Source organism: Phaseolus vulgaris, chromosome 2, assembly GCF_000499845.2.
Source record: "Phaseolus vulgaris cultivar G19833 chromosome 2, P. vulgaris v2.0, whole genome shotgun sequence".
NCBI lineage: Eukaryota > Viridiplantae > Streptophyta > Magnoliopsida > Fabales > Fabaceae > Phaseolus > Phaseolus vulgaris.
In genome coordinates, this window is record NC_023758.2 from 39,126,498 (window position 1) to 39,145,427 (window position 18,930).

At 28.9% G+C, this 18,930-nt stretch overlaps 2 protein-coding genes across 2 annotated transcripts; one reads left to right on the forward strand and one right to left on the reverse strand.

Moving 5' to 3' along the window:
- Positions 1-201: 201 nt before the first annotated feature.
- LOC137811964 (transcription factor MYB102-like) lies at positions 202-1,846 on the reverse strand. Its single transcript, XM_068613827.1, has 3 exons — positions 1,606-1,846; positions 1,387-1,516; positions 202-1,264 (listed from the first exon to the last, which is right to left on the reverse strand). The coding sequence occupies exons 1-3, from the start codon at positions 1,736-1,738 to the stop codon at positions 439-441; spliced, it is 1,089 nt and encodes a 362-aa protein (XP_068469928.1). The 5' UTR covers positions 1,739-1,846; the 3' UTR covers positions 202-438.
- Positions 1,847-13,690: 11,844 nt separating this feature from the next.
- On the forward strand, positions 13,691-18,488 carry LOC137811965 (vesicle-associated protein 4-2-like). Its single transcript, XM_068613828.1, has 7 exons — positions 13,691-14,288; positions 15,831-15,901; positions 16,179-16,260; positions 16,362-16,474; positions 17,643-17,720; positions 17,940-18,059; positions 18,155-18,488. Exons 1-7 carry the CDS (start codon positions 14,018-14,020, stop codon positions 18,215-18,217), a joined length of 798 nt encoding a protein of 265 aa, XP_068469929.1. The 5' UTR covers positions 13,691-14,017; the 3' UTR covers positions 18,218-18,488.
- Positions 18,489-18,930: the final 442 nt, after the last annotated feature.

Sequence of the window (18,930 nt, forward strand, 5' to 3'; positions counted from 1 at the left end):
AAAAAATGCTGTATAATAATCTTATTTGGTTAGAATAAGATTGATTACGTGTTGCCTTACGAGCATAATACTATTCCTTGCCTTGAGTGAGTAGGTATGGTTCAGTGGTTTGTTTATATAATAAGATTAATAGATGCTAATATTAGGAAGAAAACAGAAATGCAGACTAACATAGCAATAATAGAAACTTTAAACAATAAATAATTGGAAGAGGATAAGGACTTTTTATTTACTAACTTCCTAACGCATAGAAAGCCTCAAAGAAGAAAGTCAACTATGAATACTATTAAAAGCATAGAAAAATGTTACATGTATCAACACAATCCATAGTTGCAATTGTCTAGCCAGCCCAGATAAATCAATGCGAGGAATAATGAATCCTTTGATTAATTCACTTTTGTTTGAGACGATTGTTTCATTGTGTGAATACATTAACAACTATAGGAACTCATTCACACCTAACATGTTTGGGATTTCAAATCTCAACAAGTTGCTGCTGACATAGCTTTCTATCTCATCCTCAGTGCTGCTACTTCCATTGACATGCGTCGAGTTCGAATTCAACGGCGTGGGGCTTGATGAAGGCGTTGACATAACTGAAGCGAAGCCGAAGTTCTGATTGCTGTTATGGGAATGGTTATAGGTTGAGGATTCAGACATTGGAGGGTCCATAAGATTTGCGTCATAATCAGAGCCATGGTAGTTATAGCTTGGTAATTGAGCAACATAACTTGTATCAATTCCGTTGCATTGCAAATCACTCGGTTGAGAATGTTGTTGGAAGCAAGAGTCATGGAAAACAGAAGGGTACGGGTTCATATTGCATTCAACCAACTCTTCTTCAGCAAAAGGCCATGACAATGAAGAACAAGGAGGATTCATTGTATTGTCTAGTGTTTTACATGGTTCTTGAGCAAAGTCCTGAGTTTGTACCAGGTGTGGGATTTGGTTAATTTGGGGATCACAATTTTGTGCGCACATGTTGAGGTTTTCACGTTGCTGAGAAGAAAAGAGCGATGAAGCAAGCTTCAAGAGTTCAGGGTTCACCATTGCCTGTGTACCAAACAGTCTTTGGATGTTCATCTGTGTTGGACCATAAAGGGATGAACTTAGGATGGAAGAGAGGTCCAAAAGATCAAGCCTTGGCCTATGTGTCACGGGGTCAATTCCCATCCTTAGAAGCCTTTTTCTAATGTGTGTATTCCAGTAATTCTTGATTTCATTGTCTGTTCTTCCAGGCAAACGAGAAGCAATAGCTGACCACCTACACATTCCAAATATACCAAGTTAGAAAAACCCTTATTTTAACGAAAGATAATATTTGACTCATGCTGTTCAGTGTGTATTATAAATTGACAAAAGCAACATATTAAACAAGAGACTCACTTGTTACCAAGAATGCTATGTAGTTGTATTATGGTCTCTTCCTCTTCAAAAGTGAATCGACCACGCTTTATATCTGGTCGGAGATAGTTTGTCCATCGGAGTCTACAACTCTTTCCACACCTTTGCAACCCTACTCAGCAAGAAAAAAAGCAAAAGCCATTTATTTTATAGCTCAAGTATACAACAAAAGGCAAAAACGTACTTTATTTTATGACATACCAGCATTCTTTGGGAGTACTCTCCAATTGCCGTAGCCATGTTTCTGAATGTAATCAACAAGTTTCTGGTCTTCTTCTGTTGTCCAGGGTCCTTTCTTGAGGCCATTTTTGTCACAACAAGGTGATCTACCCATTAGCTTTCTTTGTTTTGATGAGGAAGGGAGGGAGAAGTTCTGGAGAGGTGAGAAAATAGAGAAAGAGAGAGGTTGGAGTTAATTGTGATGTTTTGTACGAGACTCAAAGAACGTACTTGGTGTTGTATAAATAGCAATTAAGGAGAAGAAGGTAAGAAAAAGGAGAAGTCAATTGGATTTGGTGCCGGCCTCTGTTATCTCTTCCGCTACGTGTCTCCTTCTCATATGGTTTAATCAATTTTCTTTACGTGGTTTCTGTTTACATCTATCTTGCATTGCAAATCAAATCTTTACTGAAAAAAAATAACATCTTAACTTTTTCATCTCACGTTGAAATTTAATCCTTGTTTTCATATGTTTGCTTCCAACTGGTACATTTCACAAATACTTGTAACATTATCCAGGAGTCAAACCAACCATCGTTTTCTGGAAAGTACTGACCCCTTGCTTTCTAGATTCGTATTAGCTGTAAATCAACACATCACTAGCCACGTAACCCCGAAAACACATGTCTTTCTTTCGGATTCCATGTTGTAGAGGAAATCTTCTTATTTACTTCTCATTATTCTTAATTATAATTCAAAAAATCATTGCTAAATCTATAATTAGATGTATGTAATTAGCTTCATTTTAAAACTATAACTTGCTCATTAATGTTGTAGTGAACTTAGTCTCTTATAAACAACGTCTTGTGTTTCATTTATGAAATGGAAAAAAAAAATGAACAAATATAGATCCAAAATACCTATATAAAAATTTAAGAAATAGAGTTTTAAAAAATTATTTTGTTTTTATTTTTTACTACAAAACATCCTATTAAATGTGACAGTTTTAATATTATAGTGTTGATAAACGGTCACTTATACGCTATAACACAATTTTTTTTTTATCACCACGCTATAACACAATAATTGTAAAATTGTATTTTTTTTACGAAAAATTATGATGTTTATAATTGCTAATTTGTTAAATTAGGAATGGTAAAATGAGTTTGTCCTCAGTCTTCATCATTTAAGATGAGATGGGTTGACTTTTTGAACTCGTCGAATTGGTCTGATCCACCTAACTCGTTAATCTGGCGGATCAGATGAAACAAGGCAGTCTGACCTATTAGTTCACTTTTTTTTCTTTTTTATACTTTTAAAGAGTGATCTCGTCCATTGGAATAAAATTGGTGGTGGTCAATGTTTTATATAAAATTTTATTTACATTAATTTCTTTATACATCATTTGATTCATTTAAGTATTATTGATATTTACTTTACTTTGTTAGGTATTAAACCTTCATTCATTAAAATATTAAAATTTGATTTAATTTTATTATTTTTTCTTATATTTTAATTTATTATTTTTTCTTATATTTTAATTTATTATTTTTTCTTATATTTTAATTTATTATTTTTTCTTATATTTTAATTATCCAAAAAGTGATATCAATGATTATAAACAAGTAGATAAATATAAAACATAAAAAAAGAAAAAAAAATTTAAAAAATATTGAAAAGTGACAGGTCAGCCTGTCAATTCGCCCTATGACGGAGCGAGTTACTATTTTCAGCCTACACAATCTTAACAAACCAGCCCACCCCACTCCGCTTTTGATAAGCCAATAGCAAATCAGGCTAAAACAGATCGCATTGACTCATTTTGTTATCCCTAATGAAGTGTTGTACTAATATTAAAAGTTATAACATTTTGAAGAAACATTCTCTTATTTCTCAAATATAGTTTTTTTCGAAACTCGCTTTCTCATTTCTCCAAACTCACACCAGGTTGTGTTTTGATAGATGAATGAATTTGTGAGAATTTTATTAAGTAGATTTAGAGTGATTTAAAATAAAAGTATGAAGAAAGTGAGGTTCTTTTAGGGATATGCTCAAGTGAATTAGTGAGAAAATTTGTTAAATTTTTTTGAATAATATGATGGTTGTGAGAATTTTTTTTAATTTTTAAAAATGTGTGAATTTAACTTTACAAATTTATCCATATTTTTTAAAATATTTAAATAATAAAATATGAGATAAAATAATGAATATGAGACAAAATAACAAAATATGAAATATTTTTGTATAAATTTGATTTAATTAAAATTTTGTAAATAATTTCCAGTATTTTTGAACAATTATTTTCAGAAGAAATACGAGTAACGTGATTTTTTTTTTACAAAATTAGTTTACCCTTATATTTTAAAAAAAATTAATTTATTTCTTTACATATTTATTTTTTAAAATTAATAATACTGTTAATATAAAAATTTATGTTTTATATAAATAAATATATTTATTTTTATTGTATTAAAATTCATATTTATTATTATTAATTATTTTATTAATAATATTATTAAATATTTTATACAAATAAAATTAATATTATTAATAATATTCATAATTAATAAATTTATTTAATTATTATTATTATTTTAATTTATATTTATTATCATTATTTTAAAAAATTATTTTAGTTAATATTATTATTTATAATTTTATTATTATTTTATAAATAAGTTTTAAATATTATTGTTTCAACATTTATATCATTAATGCTAATAATATTTTTTAGTATTATAGATATTTAAATATATTTATATTATTATTATTATTATTATTATTATTATTTTATTATTATAAATTTATATACATAATCAATTATATAAAATATATAATCGATTATATATGTAGTTAAATAACATAATAATTTATAATATAATTATTTTTTGTTTTTATGAATATATATAATATTTTTATTTTATTAAAATATATAATATTTTTATTTTTATTAAAAATATATTTAATATTTTCTTTTATAATATAATTAATATGTTGTTGAATTTTATTTTTAATAATTTTAATAATTTTTATTATATATGATTGTTAATCAAACATTTAAATAAAATTTAATAATAAAAATCATAAATAAGTTGTAAATAAAAAAATTATAGAAGTTTAGGTGAAGTGTTTTTTTTTTCTTTCTATATAAGTGATGAATTTTATTAATGACACCAATGCACTTTCGATCTCTTTTTTTCACTTTCCTTAAAAAGCAAACACACAATATCCTTTCACATATATCGTTCTAAACTTTAAAGCCAACACACATTTATTTTTATTCATATGTTTTTTCTTTCACACAAATATGGTCTACCATCTTATTTGAGTCTTCTTTGTCCATCGGTTTTAGTCTCCAATTTGACTCTCACTTTTTAATAAGAAAACTCACAATTTCGCCTTCTTCGTCGGTATTAATAAGAAAATCTACACAATTTTTTTTTCAATTTTACACTTTTAACTATTTTATGGTGTTTATAATTTTATCTATTAAGTAACTATTTTTTAAATTCAAATAACCACTTACAATAAAAAAAAACCTCATATATAAAAAACAAATCACCTACAGTAAAATCATAAATTTATAAACAAACATGTAAAAATATAAAAAAAATGATAAAACATCACAACAAAAATCATCAAATAGAAATCAATTTTTAGAGAAAAATAATAATTAGTTACAATAGTAATTAAATTAGAGACCATTTTAGAAAGTAAAAAAAAAATTAATTTATAAATTAGTTTCTATATTGTGAAATATTTTTTAAATTGGTATCTATTTAACTATCAAAGTTTTAACTACCACTTATTTAGATTCTAAATTTGGTAGTAAAAACCTTAATTGCTAATTAAATATCAATCTAGAAACCATTTAATAATAAGAGAAACTAATCTTGAAACCAAAATTTTTTATTATTATTATTTTGTTTTTTTTTTATATTTTCACTTTTTAGGATATTTGTTGTTATATTTTGAGGTTATAAATGTTAATTGGTGATTAATAACAAAAAAAATAAATTCAAATTTTATGACAGTTGAAAACCACGTATTACTTTCCAAAATTTATTAAAATAATAATTATTAAAAATGACAAATACATTGCTATTTATATTAAGTAATTTTTAATTAAAAAAATTACAACAATTTTAATTGACATTGTTTACAAGTATAAAACGCCACTTTATACTGTATATTATACAAATATATTTTTTAGTTATAGAATTCATATTTTAGGTTGTGTTTTCTAATTTTTAAATAAAATATAGATAGATGGAAACATTTATACTAAAGGTCAAATCACCAAAAAGACAGTTGGTTTTGAAACACATTTCAATTAAAAAATATGTTGAATTTGAAGTTTTATTTTAAAGCACAAGAAGAGAAATCCTATAATCTTACTATAATGTAATTTAATTTATAGTGATAATTTTATGGCCTCAACGCTGAGATAGTTATCACTCTCCTGCACCTCCAAGCTCAAAGCCTATTCGTTACTAATCAGAGTCGTTGGTTCAAACAGAAGCATTGTTTTGGTTCAGAAATGCATGGCAACGTGAATCCATGAGTCCAATGGAAATGCTCCAAGTCCACGTTCAAATCCAGATGTTGCATTTATTAAATTGGGTTCCATAGTCAGTTGTAAAATATGAGTTTTTCTCTCTTTTACACATTATTTATTAAATATTACAATTATACAAAAAAAGTAAAAGAAAATTATGTTGTATAAAATAAAGTGGGTTAAAACATGTTTTTCTTGTCCAATTTGGTCATTGAATAGTAGTGATGATATTAATGATTTTTTGAAGAGAATAATGTGTGGTGTCGATCACCGCCATTGATAAGAGATGTGAGTGTGTTTGAGGCGTAGTCAAAGTTGGGTTGTGTTTGTGTTTGACTGTGAAAGTTAAATAACACGTTTTAATTTATTTTTCTCAATTTCAGTCTGAACTGGAACAGAAGGATGTCCGGTCAGAAAAGGAAGTGCATCCAACAAGCCTGGCCTTTTTAAATTTTTCAACCATAAAGCAATCATTTAAGAACTCATCATTTTGTTTCCTTATGCCATTCTTAATATTTTATAACAAAAAATTATTTTCATAAACTCTGTACAAAATGTAAAAATATATTTTAAAAATCAATCACGCGCGTAACTCATTGCACATCTTCCTACCCTGTTTATTTTCATATCTGAATATATTTGAACCAACATTCAAAGCACGTTTTATTCTTTTTAGGGTACACCTGGCCAGTGGTAGGCTATTGTATGGCATGAATCTCAATAGAATCAATCAAGTTTAATCCTGAATTTGTTTTTATTTATATTTTGGTTGAAATAATTTTAAATAATTTTTATGTCTAAAATTTGAATATAAGTTTTTAAACTTTAAATAAACATATTTATTATATTTATCAATAATTGAATTTTTGTCTGATATTTAATTAAATTTTATTTCTTCATACACTAAAAAAATTATTAAATATAAATTATTTTTAAGATAAAAATAATTAATTATTATATTAATTAAATTAGATTATATGTTAAAAGACTAAAAAAAGTGTTATGTAGTGACTATTTTTTATATAATATTATTTATAAACATTGTTATTTACGTGTATGATGATTTTATATACTATCACAAATTTGATCACCATAAAATATAATATAGTAATAATTTAAGTATTATTTTTACTTTATTATTTAACTCTTTTAAATATATGTTTATATCGGTTAGTATTTAAAATTGTTTATATATTTTATATCTATAATTTAATTAATATAAAATATATTTTATCTTCTGTAAAATATATTAGTGATCAAGATGATAGAAAACCTATATAAATTATATTTTTTTAGTATTGAGGGTTTTATTTTCTCTCAAAGCATACTATCCATTTCAATCATTAATACAATAATAAAAAAGGGAAATGCCTAACATCAGATTAAACTTTTGACCAATTCTCAAAGATGTGAAAAAATGTGAACATAAAAAATTACTCTACATTCATATTTGTCTTCCCTATATACTTAACTCTAACCCTAGTCTTTGGTCTGCTTTCCTTTTTTATGTTGTGTCAATTCATGTCCAAAATACAATACAATGTAAACTTATAGTTTAAACAACTTTATTTACTTAAAATAATTGTGACACTTTGAAAAAAAATATATCTTTTAACCTACTGTTAACCTATAACATAAAACTTTTTCTTCCAATTTCAATGTGAACTTCACAGATATTCTTCCACACTAGGAATTATATATTATAGAATTACCTAAACCTTTTTAAAATATAATATACGTAACTTTGTAAGAGATGAATATTTTTAGTATTGTTAATGGATATGAATTAGCAATGTTCGAATTTAGGGGGACACCTAATTTTGTTTGCGTGGTGCAGTGAAATAGCTGAAAACTGAGACGTGTTGTCAAACAATAAGGGGCGCTCACTTCTCCAGTCCCAACAGTGAGACAAGACAACGTCACACATTATCGTCTGATTTTGGAAACTGCCACGTGACCAAATCTAACTTCTTAATGCATACGGAACAGGGAAAATCAAATTCAAAAGTGTTGTGTGTTCTCAGAGTCTCGTGATGCTTATCAAAATCTTAATAATTCTACTAAATACTAAATTATTGTTTTATAATTAATTGGTCACGTCTATTTTTGTGATTTGTCTTGTGACTATTGCGCTGAAGCTGGCGTCTATGACCTCAATTTATTTGAAAAACCAATCACTTTAAAGAAGAAATGTCTGTTTCGTTATGTTTTTAAAATTAAAACATCACTGTAATGGTCAAGTGCCTTCCTTTTAGATATTGATGTTCTTATTTCTATCATACTTTTATTTCATACTGGAATTCCAAAAGATGACTATAATGTAATTGTTTTTTATATAAAAAAAAATATAGATCACTCAAAGTGATCTAATTCTTATATAAAAAATAAAAAGTAAATAAGATAGTGTTTTACATTCGAGGCTATTTCAAGCTATTCTAACAAAACCTATCAACACTTTATATTTGTTTAGATTAGAAAGTGAAATTGAGAGAGTGAATTATTACGAAGTGGACTTTAAGCCTAACTCAACCTCATAAAACCGGCTCATGAAATTGAGGTTTGCACCCACTTATATACAATGAAAAGTTCTAATCTCTAGTCGATGTGGGATCTCCAACATGAATTTCAGATGATTTGAAGGGAAAATGTAAAAAAAAAGTTATGGTGTTTAAATTAAGGTAAATACATTGGAAAGTGTATGAAAAATTTATGAAAGTTTGTGAGTGATGTGGTGGTGTAATTGAAATTGTATTTTTTTAATTGATAAAAATGTAACTTTACACATTTTCCTTATATTTAAAAATTGTTAAAAAAAATAATTTGATTATTATTTGTGAATTATATCTGTTTTAAATTAAAATATTATTTTCGGTAATTGACACATTATTTCCAATATGTTGGAGTTAACTTAGGAAAAATATAAATTATGTAAAATAAATTGAACTATATTTATGATTTTCATAAACTTTATTTAGAACAAAGTTGTAGTTGTGGATTATTTATATTTGAATTATAGTTGTATGCAATTAAAAGATTACTTTTAGTACTGTGTTGGAGCAGATTATTTCTGATATTGTGTTGGAGTTATAATTTGATAAAGGAAAAAATATTTATGAAATAAATATTAATGCAGTAAATTTTAATTTATTAAAGCAAAATTCATGGATAAAGTCTATGCATAACAAATATTAAACATACAGTATAATTGTATATATAGAGGAAACATGAAATAAATAATAATAATAATAATAATGTTATGGAAAATCATATGAATGATACATTGAAATATGTATCATTCAAAAGAGTCATGAAAATCCTTAATTTGTTTTTCCATCTCCTTAATACGGTCACGAACCCTATCGAAACGTGTATCGATGTTGTTGAAACGTCTGCTAATGTTGAGGTTCATAGTCTAAATGGGATTCCTGCAACGCTTGGAATCCACTCAAATATTGCAATGACATTGTAGGGTTATCCTGCATTGGGACCTGAGGCACAGTGCCATCAACATGTTCCTCTGGAATGGCTAGGTCTACATCATCTCTGTCATCCTCCTGGTCATCCCTTCCATGTTGCCACACACCATGTACCAGATGGACATTTTACTTTTTCGTTGATTTTTTTCCAAAAAAGTAGCACCATCCTAGATTCATTCATGATTTCCAGGGATAAATTGATTTCACGTGTTGTCATAAACCGTGAGATCAACGTAGCATATGGAAGAGACATGTTGTTGTTCCGACATTTGACCATGTGTTGCAACATGTAATATGGTCAGTTAATAAAAATATTATTTTTTTATTGCTCGTAGCATGAAAATATTTGTGTTGCAACTGAGAATAGTTATTGTGTCGAGGACACAAAAATGTGAACAAACATCTAGTGAAGTAGTTGGTCATTCACTGACAAAACACCAACATTCCTGAGATTATGAGCCTTCATCCCTAGCCTTAACATGCCTATTAATGTCATAGTTTAGGTGTTCATGAGGGGTTGCACTATTCAATTGAAGTCCCTTATAATTCAATTTAACCAACGAAAACCAATATGGAGGTTGTGTAATAATCCTCTTGTGGTTGACCTCTAAATAGAGGATATCATCAAATATAATCCTAAGATTTGCATAAAGAACTTTGATCATAACGTCAATGCATGAATATCTCAGCATTAAAAATTGTTTCAGTCCTGGACGTTCCCTAGCCTTAACATGCCTATTAATGTCATAGTTTAGGTGTTCATGAGGGGTTGCACTATTCAATTGAAGTCCCTTATAATTCAATTTAACCAACGAAAACCAATATGGAGGTTGTGTAATAATCCTCTTGTGGTTGACCTCTAAATAGAGGATATCATCAAATATAATCCTGAGATTTGCATAAAGAACTTTGATCATAACATCAATGCATGAATACCTCAGCATTAAAAATTGTTTCAGTCCTGAACGTTCCAAATGATTTTGGAACTCAAACCTTACTTCTTCAAAGAACCCAAAATGCATGACCTTAGGGGGGGCACAATTAATCTGTGAGCAAAGCCCGTCCCAAACTCCAGCATTTGGTCTTGGTTAGAAAAATGCCAAGAATGATTAAGAACATCCTCTATACTGGGATTAGGTGCATTGGGAACTAAATCATTAGTAGGGGTTTTTTCCTTACCCTATTAACTATTCCGTTGTCTCTTTGTAGATGAAGACGACATATCCACAAAACTTAGATAATATTCATAATTACACTCAGTGAACATTTGCATAAAATTTTATTATAACAACCAAAACAAGCATATCACATAAAATAGATAAAACATATTTAAATAAAAATGTGCATAGAATTCGTGTCATAAATAAGATTACATGATCCAAAAAGAACAATACACATGCATAATTTTATATTTTGACAACCCAAAGCTGAAAATAATAGCTCTTCAACTAGTCCAGCCCTAAAACTTATGTATATTCTTGTTTAGTTATTGAAGCCAACTAAAAATGTATCATATAATGTTGTTGCTAATTCCATACTTAAGATGATACTTGGACAACTATATTGAATGAATTTTTTATTTCACATAATTCTTGCTAAATTATTATCATCCTGAAAATTTATTTATTTTATTTTTTATTTAAAAGAAAAATAAAGATTTAGGAAACATAATTGTTCTATAAGTTGATGGAAACTGTTTGGACTTACAAGTTTGGGAAGAATTTTGTATAAAAGAAAAAATTAAGGTAAAGTGAATAATATATTTAGAACTCTCCAAATTTATTTTTGATAAGAACAAATTACCTTATAAAGTATATTTGACGTTGTAATATTTTGTTGAGAAAAACTTACTTAAAACGTTTTTTTAAACTTTTTTTTAACATACAGTAATCACTCGTGTTAACTGAATCGATTATGTGAAGTTGTAAACTGAATTGATTGTGTAAACTTTTCATTCATTACTTTGTATTAAATAAAACGCAAAAGGGCAAATTCGAAAATTCAGGTTTTAGTTGGGTGTAGGTTCAAATTTTTGGGTGCGAAGTAAAAGCATTTCTTTAAAAGGAATAAGTCAAGGTCCAATAATCAATTGGAAAATAAAGTCAGATTTCAATTAGGTTGGACCCAATCTAATAATGGAAACAGCAGAACGTTTGCTATTTATATATCCCCGTATTACTAAGTACAGTTCCTTTCCTTTTTATTTTTTACTATAAAAAATACCCTTTGCTATAAAAATATACAATATCCTATTTTTGCACCCATCTTTTTAATTTTCTAAAAACTGTTTTTGCATTTCTCTTCTCATCCTTGAACCATATTTTTGAACTCTCATCTCTATTATTCTTTAAACTCCTTGTAGTTATATCTCTATTTTTTTTTCTAATCAAAATGATAAAGTTTCATCATAATCAAACAAACATTAATGTGAATTTAAACTCGTGTTCTTTTATGGAACATTTGAAACCAGTAATTTTTTTTTCAATTCTTCAAACATTTTTCTTAAACCTTTTAAAACAGTGTAGGAGATTACTATGTACGTTAATGTATATTTCTTAAGTCTTCCAAGTTTCGTATTAAGTAAGAGAGACAAATCTCAATTTATATATTAATACCCAGCCTTAGTTTTGAAGATAGCTACAATGCAGTGAATTTGTACATGTAAAGGTTTGGGCTAATTCTTTAAATTAGTTTGTTTGCTTGGAATTTTTTTATCCATAAAAAAATGTATTTTAAAATTTAAAATCACTTTATTTATAAATGCTTATATTTTGCAGAGTTCACAAAATTTTTAGAATTTTGATATTTGATTATCCAACTTTATTTTTAATGATCTTATATTATGTTATTTTTAATTTATCCAAAAAAATTAGTCATTTTATAATATAAATAACTTGTAAATTAAGCAACTCTCGTACATATACACCCTCAATTATTTTGTATCTTATTATTTTCTTAAGTACTTTTTTTGCTTACAAAAAGGATTGCCACTTTTTTCTTTTTTCACTTTTTGTGTACTCTTTTAATTTCCTTTCCCACTAAGTGAACGCTTATTCCTTTTTGTTTTATCAACTGAATTGGATAAAACTCTGTTATAAGCAACATGATTAAGTTTCATGTTGCAACAAGAAAATAATAAACCTTTGCACATATTTTTTTATTACGTATTTTACTTTCTTATTTTTCAAAGAATCTAATTAAATTGGTTAAGCAATATATGAGTAATTGTCCTAGCATCCCTGCTTATTTTTTTTATAAATAAAATAAAATTTACTTAAATTTTTTGCTATCAATCTAATTCTTCCTGAGACTTTTTTTCCCTTCATGTTGTAGTATTGGATTAAAAAGGGCATTTGTATATATTTGGCATTTAAATTTTCAACATTTAGTAATTTTGTTCAATATAATATATTATCTAATTGCCAAAAAGCTGCTAACGTTTTTCTATGATAATATTAAAGCTTACAACTAAATATTATTAATATTTTACATAAATAAATAAGTAGTATTATTATTAATGTTGGATTATATAAATTATAAAACATATTAATAGCATTTTTTAATTTTAGAAGGTTGAATGATTGAATATGTAACTAAATTTTTATAAAGATGCAAATGTCACGTTTAGAAAACTTTAGAAGCTAAAGTAAAATTAAGCCCAATTATTACTTAAAATATAATATAACTCTAAGTCGTGTAATTAAGTAATAATAATAATAATAATATATGTAATGTTTATGAAGAGTAATAGCAAAATGAATAAAGTTTTAACTCTTATTCGATAAATCAGACCAATAATGTTAATATATAAGATAAATAAATCTGATATAGTATAAATCTTGTAAATTTCTTTTTTAGGAACGGATTTGTCAAGGAGACTTTTAAAAATTGAATTTGAATTCTAAGTATGGTAAGACTTTTAAATACACAGAAAAATAAAATAATATTAATATTAATATATATAATAAATTTGAATTAATGAATAATATTTTTAATAAGGTGGAAAATGGTAGAGAAGTCAACCCATAACGTGTAATAGACACTACTAGTTGCGTTGCTTCAAAATGGAGCCCACCATGTTTTCTGCGCTCTTGGGTTCACGTTTTTTCACTCTTCCACTCATTACACTACCCAAACCAACCAAACAAAACAAACAAACAAACGGTTAAAGGAAAAAGAAAACCCAAAACGCGTGGACGTCAAACGCTTTTCGTGACCATAATTCATAATTCTCCTCACATCCGCGTCTGCAACACTTTTCACATTTTCAAAACCAGACCCAGAAAATAAGAGAAGACGGAGTAAACGACGGCGTTTAGAACCTTTACCTCTGTCATCTCTCAACTCAAAGTCAATCCTCTTGCTTCTCCAGTTCATCTCTTGCGCGATTACCGTTTCTGGAACCGGAGAGGACGAGAGCATGGCCGTAGCTGATCCCAAGCCTCACTCCGAACCTAAGGTCTGGAATTTCTTCAAGCTTCCCTTTCGCCATTCCACCTCTGCCACAACTACGACGTCGTCTTCTGCTAACCTTCACCTCCACCACCACCATCACCACCACAATCATAACAATCTTCCACTCGAGGGCTCCACTTCCAACACCTCCAGTTCCGTTTCCTCCGTTGCCAGATCGCTTCTCCCAACACGACGCCGTCTCAAGCTCGATCCATCCAATAAGCTTTACTTCCCTTGTATAAATTCGTCTTCCCCTTCAATTTTTTTATATCGTCATTCTTCGTTATGTGTCTCTGCTTGCATGCAATAATTGCTTTCATCGTGATCTAATTTGGATATTTTGTTTTAATTTCTATTTACCGTTTCTAATTGCGGTTTCTTAAAGGTGTTTTAAGGCTTTAATTGGACTCTGCCATAAATGGAAGTCTTTGGTTCGGGTGAAAATCGTTGCCCGTACTTCCAACTTCGCGTGAAAGATTACGTTTATTTATTCGTTGCTTGTAGTTTTTAATGATGTGCTTTCCTTTCTTGGCATTTATTTGTGGCTTGTGAGGTAACAGTGCTAGTAATCACAGTCCATTTCTTTCCGAAATTGAAAGCGAGCTGGAGATGTAATTTGGGTAGGCCTTGTTTGGATAAATTTTTATGTGGACACGTAAGAAGACGATGAAATTAAAAATGTAAATGAATCGAGTTTCTTTCTTGAGAAATCAAATTGTGTACTTCGATTTTGGGATTTGAAAGTAGTTAACTGATATAGCTTTTTATAAAAGTTTATGTACATAAATTGGTTTTAGCTCAGAGGCAAAGTTGGAAGTTCAATTCGTTTTACTTATTTTTTTGCCCTCTTATAAGCACTGATTTTTCAAACATGACTATAGTAACAAAGGTAATTATTCAACATTGATAGTTGTTGCTGTTGATGGTTTTTGAGTATGCTTACCATCTCTGTTTAAGTGCATAGTGGTAGTCTAGGGATGGAAACTGTAAATGTATAGTTTATTGCTTAGGAGGAAAGTCCAAGAAAAGATTGACATTAGTTCCAGGGCTAGTTTTGTTGATTTCAGTGTTGAAGATACTTATGATAGAAACGAAAGTACTGTTTTTTCCTAATTTCGATTTTTGTTCCTTTATAGTTGTTAAGTCATTTTCTTTCAAATTGCTTTGACCACGATAGGATAGACAGATAAGTGTTCATCTTGAATTCATAAGTCTTTCAAACTAAATGGTTTTGGAATGAATGCTAGAGATGGATTATTTTCTGAAGATTAATTACTTCTTAGTTTTGTGCTGCTATGCTTTTTGTATTTTCTCTGTATTAAGTATTTCATTTTGAATGGTAGCAACAATATCTTAATTTTGCATGCTGTGAGTTACGAAGTGTTTTTACCATGCTACCAAACAGTTTCCTCTCTTGAAAAGTTTCTTTTGCATGTAGATATCAAATATAACAACGTTAAATTTGCTAGGCTTTGATACCAATCAGAAATTACATGTAGTGGAGAGTGTCACTGGTGTGACAATCATAAAGTTTGAATGTAATTGGTCAAATTATGGAGATACAGGAGAAAATAAGATGTAAATTCTCTTTGCCTCTCTTGGCTTCTCACGTGACTGCGCTTTTGGGTGCAGAAATACACACACAGACTTGTCTTTGCTTTCGTGGCTTTTAATTTTATTTTTTATAACCTTTTTATTGTAATATTCAATATGATTGGTCGATTTACTTATTCTTATGTTACATAACTTGTTTCTTATTTCCTTACTATCTTGTGCAGATGAACCGGGCAAACAGGTTAGGAGTGCCATCAGGATTAAAAACACCAGTAAATCTCATGTAGCTTTTAAGGTATGGGGAAGCATGTTCAGCTTTTTTTTTTAATTTTTTTATTTCTGTTTTTATAATTTTTATTTTCTTCGTTTGCAATTTCTGACTTTTAGTTATTTGAGGTAGTTCCATAATGTCTTGAACTTAAACTATCTATTATTGCTGTTACTACGTTACAGTTTTGCCGGAGAATAAGTCTTTAACTTATTGATTTCACCTATTAATCTATTAGTAATAGAACTAGACTATCTATTCTAACAAAAGTTCTTTGTTTTCCATTTAAAATATGCATGTTTAGTTTCAAACAACTGCTCCCAAAAGCTGTTTCATGCGTCCTCCCGGAGCTATTCTTGCACCTGGTGAGAGTATCATAGCAACAGGTAAATAATATTTTATTTCTGTCTATGTCCCTTCTTATAACAAAAGATCATTGTAAATACAAGGTCTGGTTATCCCACTAATTTGTGTTTTTGTTATTTAGTGTTCAAGTTTGTAGAGCAACCAGAAAATAATGAAAAGCCTGAAAAAACAGGACTGAAATTTAAAATCATGAGCTTGAAGGTGAAAGGATCAATTGATTACGTCCCTGAACTGGTTAGTTAATTTTGTTTTGACTGAAAACTTACTATTGCCATGAATAAGATAAAATGTTGTTGCTATTGATTTTAGTTTCATTACTTTACTACTGTTGTCTTTCCTGCCTACTTGTTTCAGTTGGTCACTCTTCCACCAATCTTGCAACTGTATTTTAGATTACCTATCACACTGATTATATGCATAGTATTTATTTTACGGCAATAAATTGTTTGTTCCTTAGGTTTAGTTATATATAAGTGGAAAAGGACAAGGTTGTCAAACTCTCAAGTTTACTCTTCAACTCTTACAAGCATACGATCCTAGGTAGATGAAATGAGTTAGCTCACTATGAAACTATTTTTTGAGTAAACTCAGGTAAATTCTTTAAACTCACATAATCTTTGGAGTCAAGAAGGAATTAACTTTCAAATCAATGTAATTTTCCCCCTTTAATGACCCTATCGGCATAACATTTTATTTGGACTCAAAGTATTTGAAGAAATTTGAAATGTTTTCACTTTAAGAACTTCTTTTTTATGAATTTATATGTGATTACGCCATTTAGGTAAGTTTAATTTTATTTAAGACTAATATACTATCATACTTTATTATTGTGGTTTGCTACTGTTCTTTATTATGAAGTTGAAATGTTGGTTGCTGTTGTGCTAAGGTATTATGTTATGCATATATGCCATTAATAGATTTTTAATATTGTTTTTTATATTAGGTAAACTTTTACGAGTTTACCCATCAAATCTACAAGTCTGAGTATAAGGGATTTGGGAACCTTGAAAAAGGATGTATTTTCTTGGTTTTGTTAATTATTCTATGCATATAAATTTTGTCCTTTTAACCATTAAAACTTTATAGCCTTTAGTATATTCATGTGCATGGTATCATAAGCTCTGGCGGTTTTTGTATTATGATTAATAATAAGAAGGCTCACTTCCCATTCATCCCTCTTTCTCTCTCTCTCTCTCTCTCTCTCTCTCTCTCTCTCTCATACACACACGTCATAAAATTCTGCACAATCAAAATTTTAGTTCTTCTGTTGTATGTATGTGCTCATTTCATTTCAGTCACTCTAGCGTCTCCAAATCTCTGCTTGATCTGAAGATATCTTCTACACTGCGAACACACTTACCTGTTTCTAAAATAATATTATTTTTTCTCTCCCTGGAATCAGTTTGATGAGCAGAAGGACCAAGTAGCAGTGGAGCAGATTTTGCGAGTTGTTTTTCTAGATCCAGAGCGTCCTTCTCCTGTGAGTACTGAATTTATTTTCTTCACTTTTCATTTTTTGTATAATTGAGCCAATGTTAGTAATCATCTCCCTTTTTTTTCTTCACTTTTTTTTATATATCCATTGTTTTACTGTGGATGAGACATTGAGTATCAACTATTGATGCTGTATTTATCAGATGTCTCATGTAATATATTAACTAATTGCATGCTAACAAGGGTCTATCTTTCTCTCGTTAAGGCTTTGGAAAAACTGAACCGACAACTAGCGGATGCTGATGCTGCCCTTGAGGCACGTAAAAAGCCTGTGGAAGATGCAGGTCCAAAAATTATCGGGGAAGGGCTCGTCATAGACGAATGGGTATGTTTACTTAGCTTTTGATTAGAAGTTTTCCTTTGGTTTTGTTACTTTTGACAAATGCTTCATCTGTTAATAACATATGATTATGTTTTCAGAAAGAGAGGAGAGAAAGATACCTCGCAAAGCAGCAGGGTGAAGTGGTTGTAGATTCTGTATAGGGCGTTGGTCTGGAATACCTATAGGAAATGATATTGCCGCCAAGGGAAATGTTATATTAAGAGAAACAATTACTAAAATTACAGCTTCGCTTTCTTAGAAAATTTTCAGATGAATGGCAAGTGTACTTTGGTGAAACCTATGCGTGCGTGTGTGATCTGATCATTATGTAGATAAATGTCATTTTGTTTTTAGGCTCTTTTTTTTCGTGGGAATAATTTTGATGGATTGATGTGAAATAGTTTTGTTCAATTTAAAATGTGATCAATGGTATGCTCTTCGTCTGTGTGGCTGAGATTCTCGAAACGAAGATAGTAAGATATCGATTCGGTTAAAAAAATTTCTTTCATGATACATATTTGTAGGGGAATCGTGGAATCGTGACATGTATCGAATTCAAATTGTGATTTGCTTATTTAGTAGTTCTGTTACACATGATTTATGGTGACACGTACATTTCACAGTGTCATCATGCATGGGAATGAAAAATGTCTAAAAACAAATAATAAAAAAACAGTCACACGTCTTTAATAGAATTATTTGCCTAGGGCAAGAAAGATGAAAATAATGAAGAGGTGGAGAAGAAGCACAATAGGTTGAGTAAAAGAAATGTAGTGAAAGCACAAGCACAGTGGAGAAGAGAAAAGAAGCTCCTAGTAGAAGAAAATAAAATTAGTAAAGAAAAAGAACAAAAGAAACTTACCGAAGTTGGAGA

Excerpts from the sequence above, each read along its gene's own strand:
- LOC137811965 (XM_068613828.1), top strand. The coding sequence starts at position 14,018 with ATGGCCGTAGCTGATCCCAAGCCTCACTCCGAACCTAAGGTCTGGAAT. Across the intron at positions 15,902-16,178 it reads AATCTCATGTAGCTTTTAAG|TTTCAAACAACTGCTCCCAA; the intron begins GTATGGGGAAGC and ends ATGCATGTTTAG. Across the intron at positions 18,060-18,154 it reads GGCTCGTCATAGACGAATGG|AAAGAGAGGAGAGAAAGATA; the intron begins GTATGTTTACTT and ends TTATGTTTTCAG.
- LOC137811964 (XM_068613827.1), bottom strand. The coding sequence starts at position 1,738 with ATGGGTAGATCACCTTGTTGTGACAAAAATGGCCTCAAGAAAGGACCC. Across the intron at positions 1,517-1,605 it reads AGTACTCCCAAAGAATGCTG|GGTTGCAAAGGTGTGGAAAG; the intron begins GTATGTCATAAA and ends CTTGCTGAGTAG. Across the intron at positions 1,265-1,386 it reads CATAGCATTCTTGGTAACAA|GTGGTCAGCTATTGCTTCTC; the intron begins GTGAGTCTCTTG and ends TGGAATGTGTAG.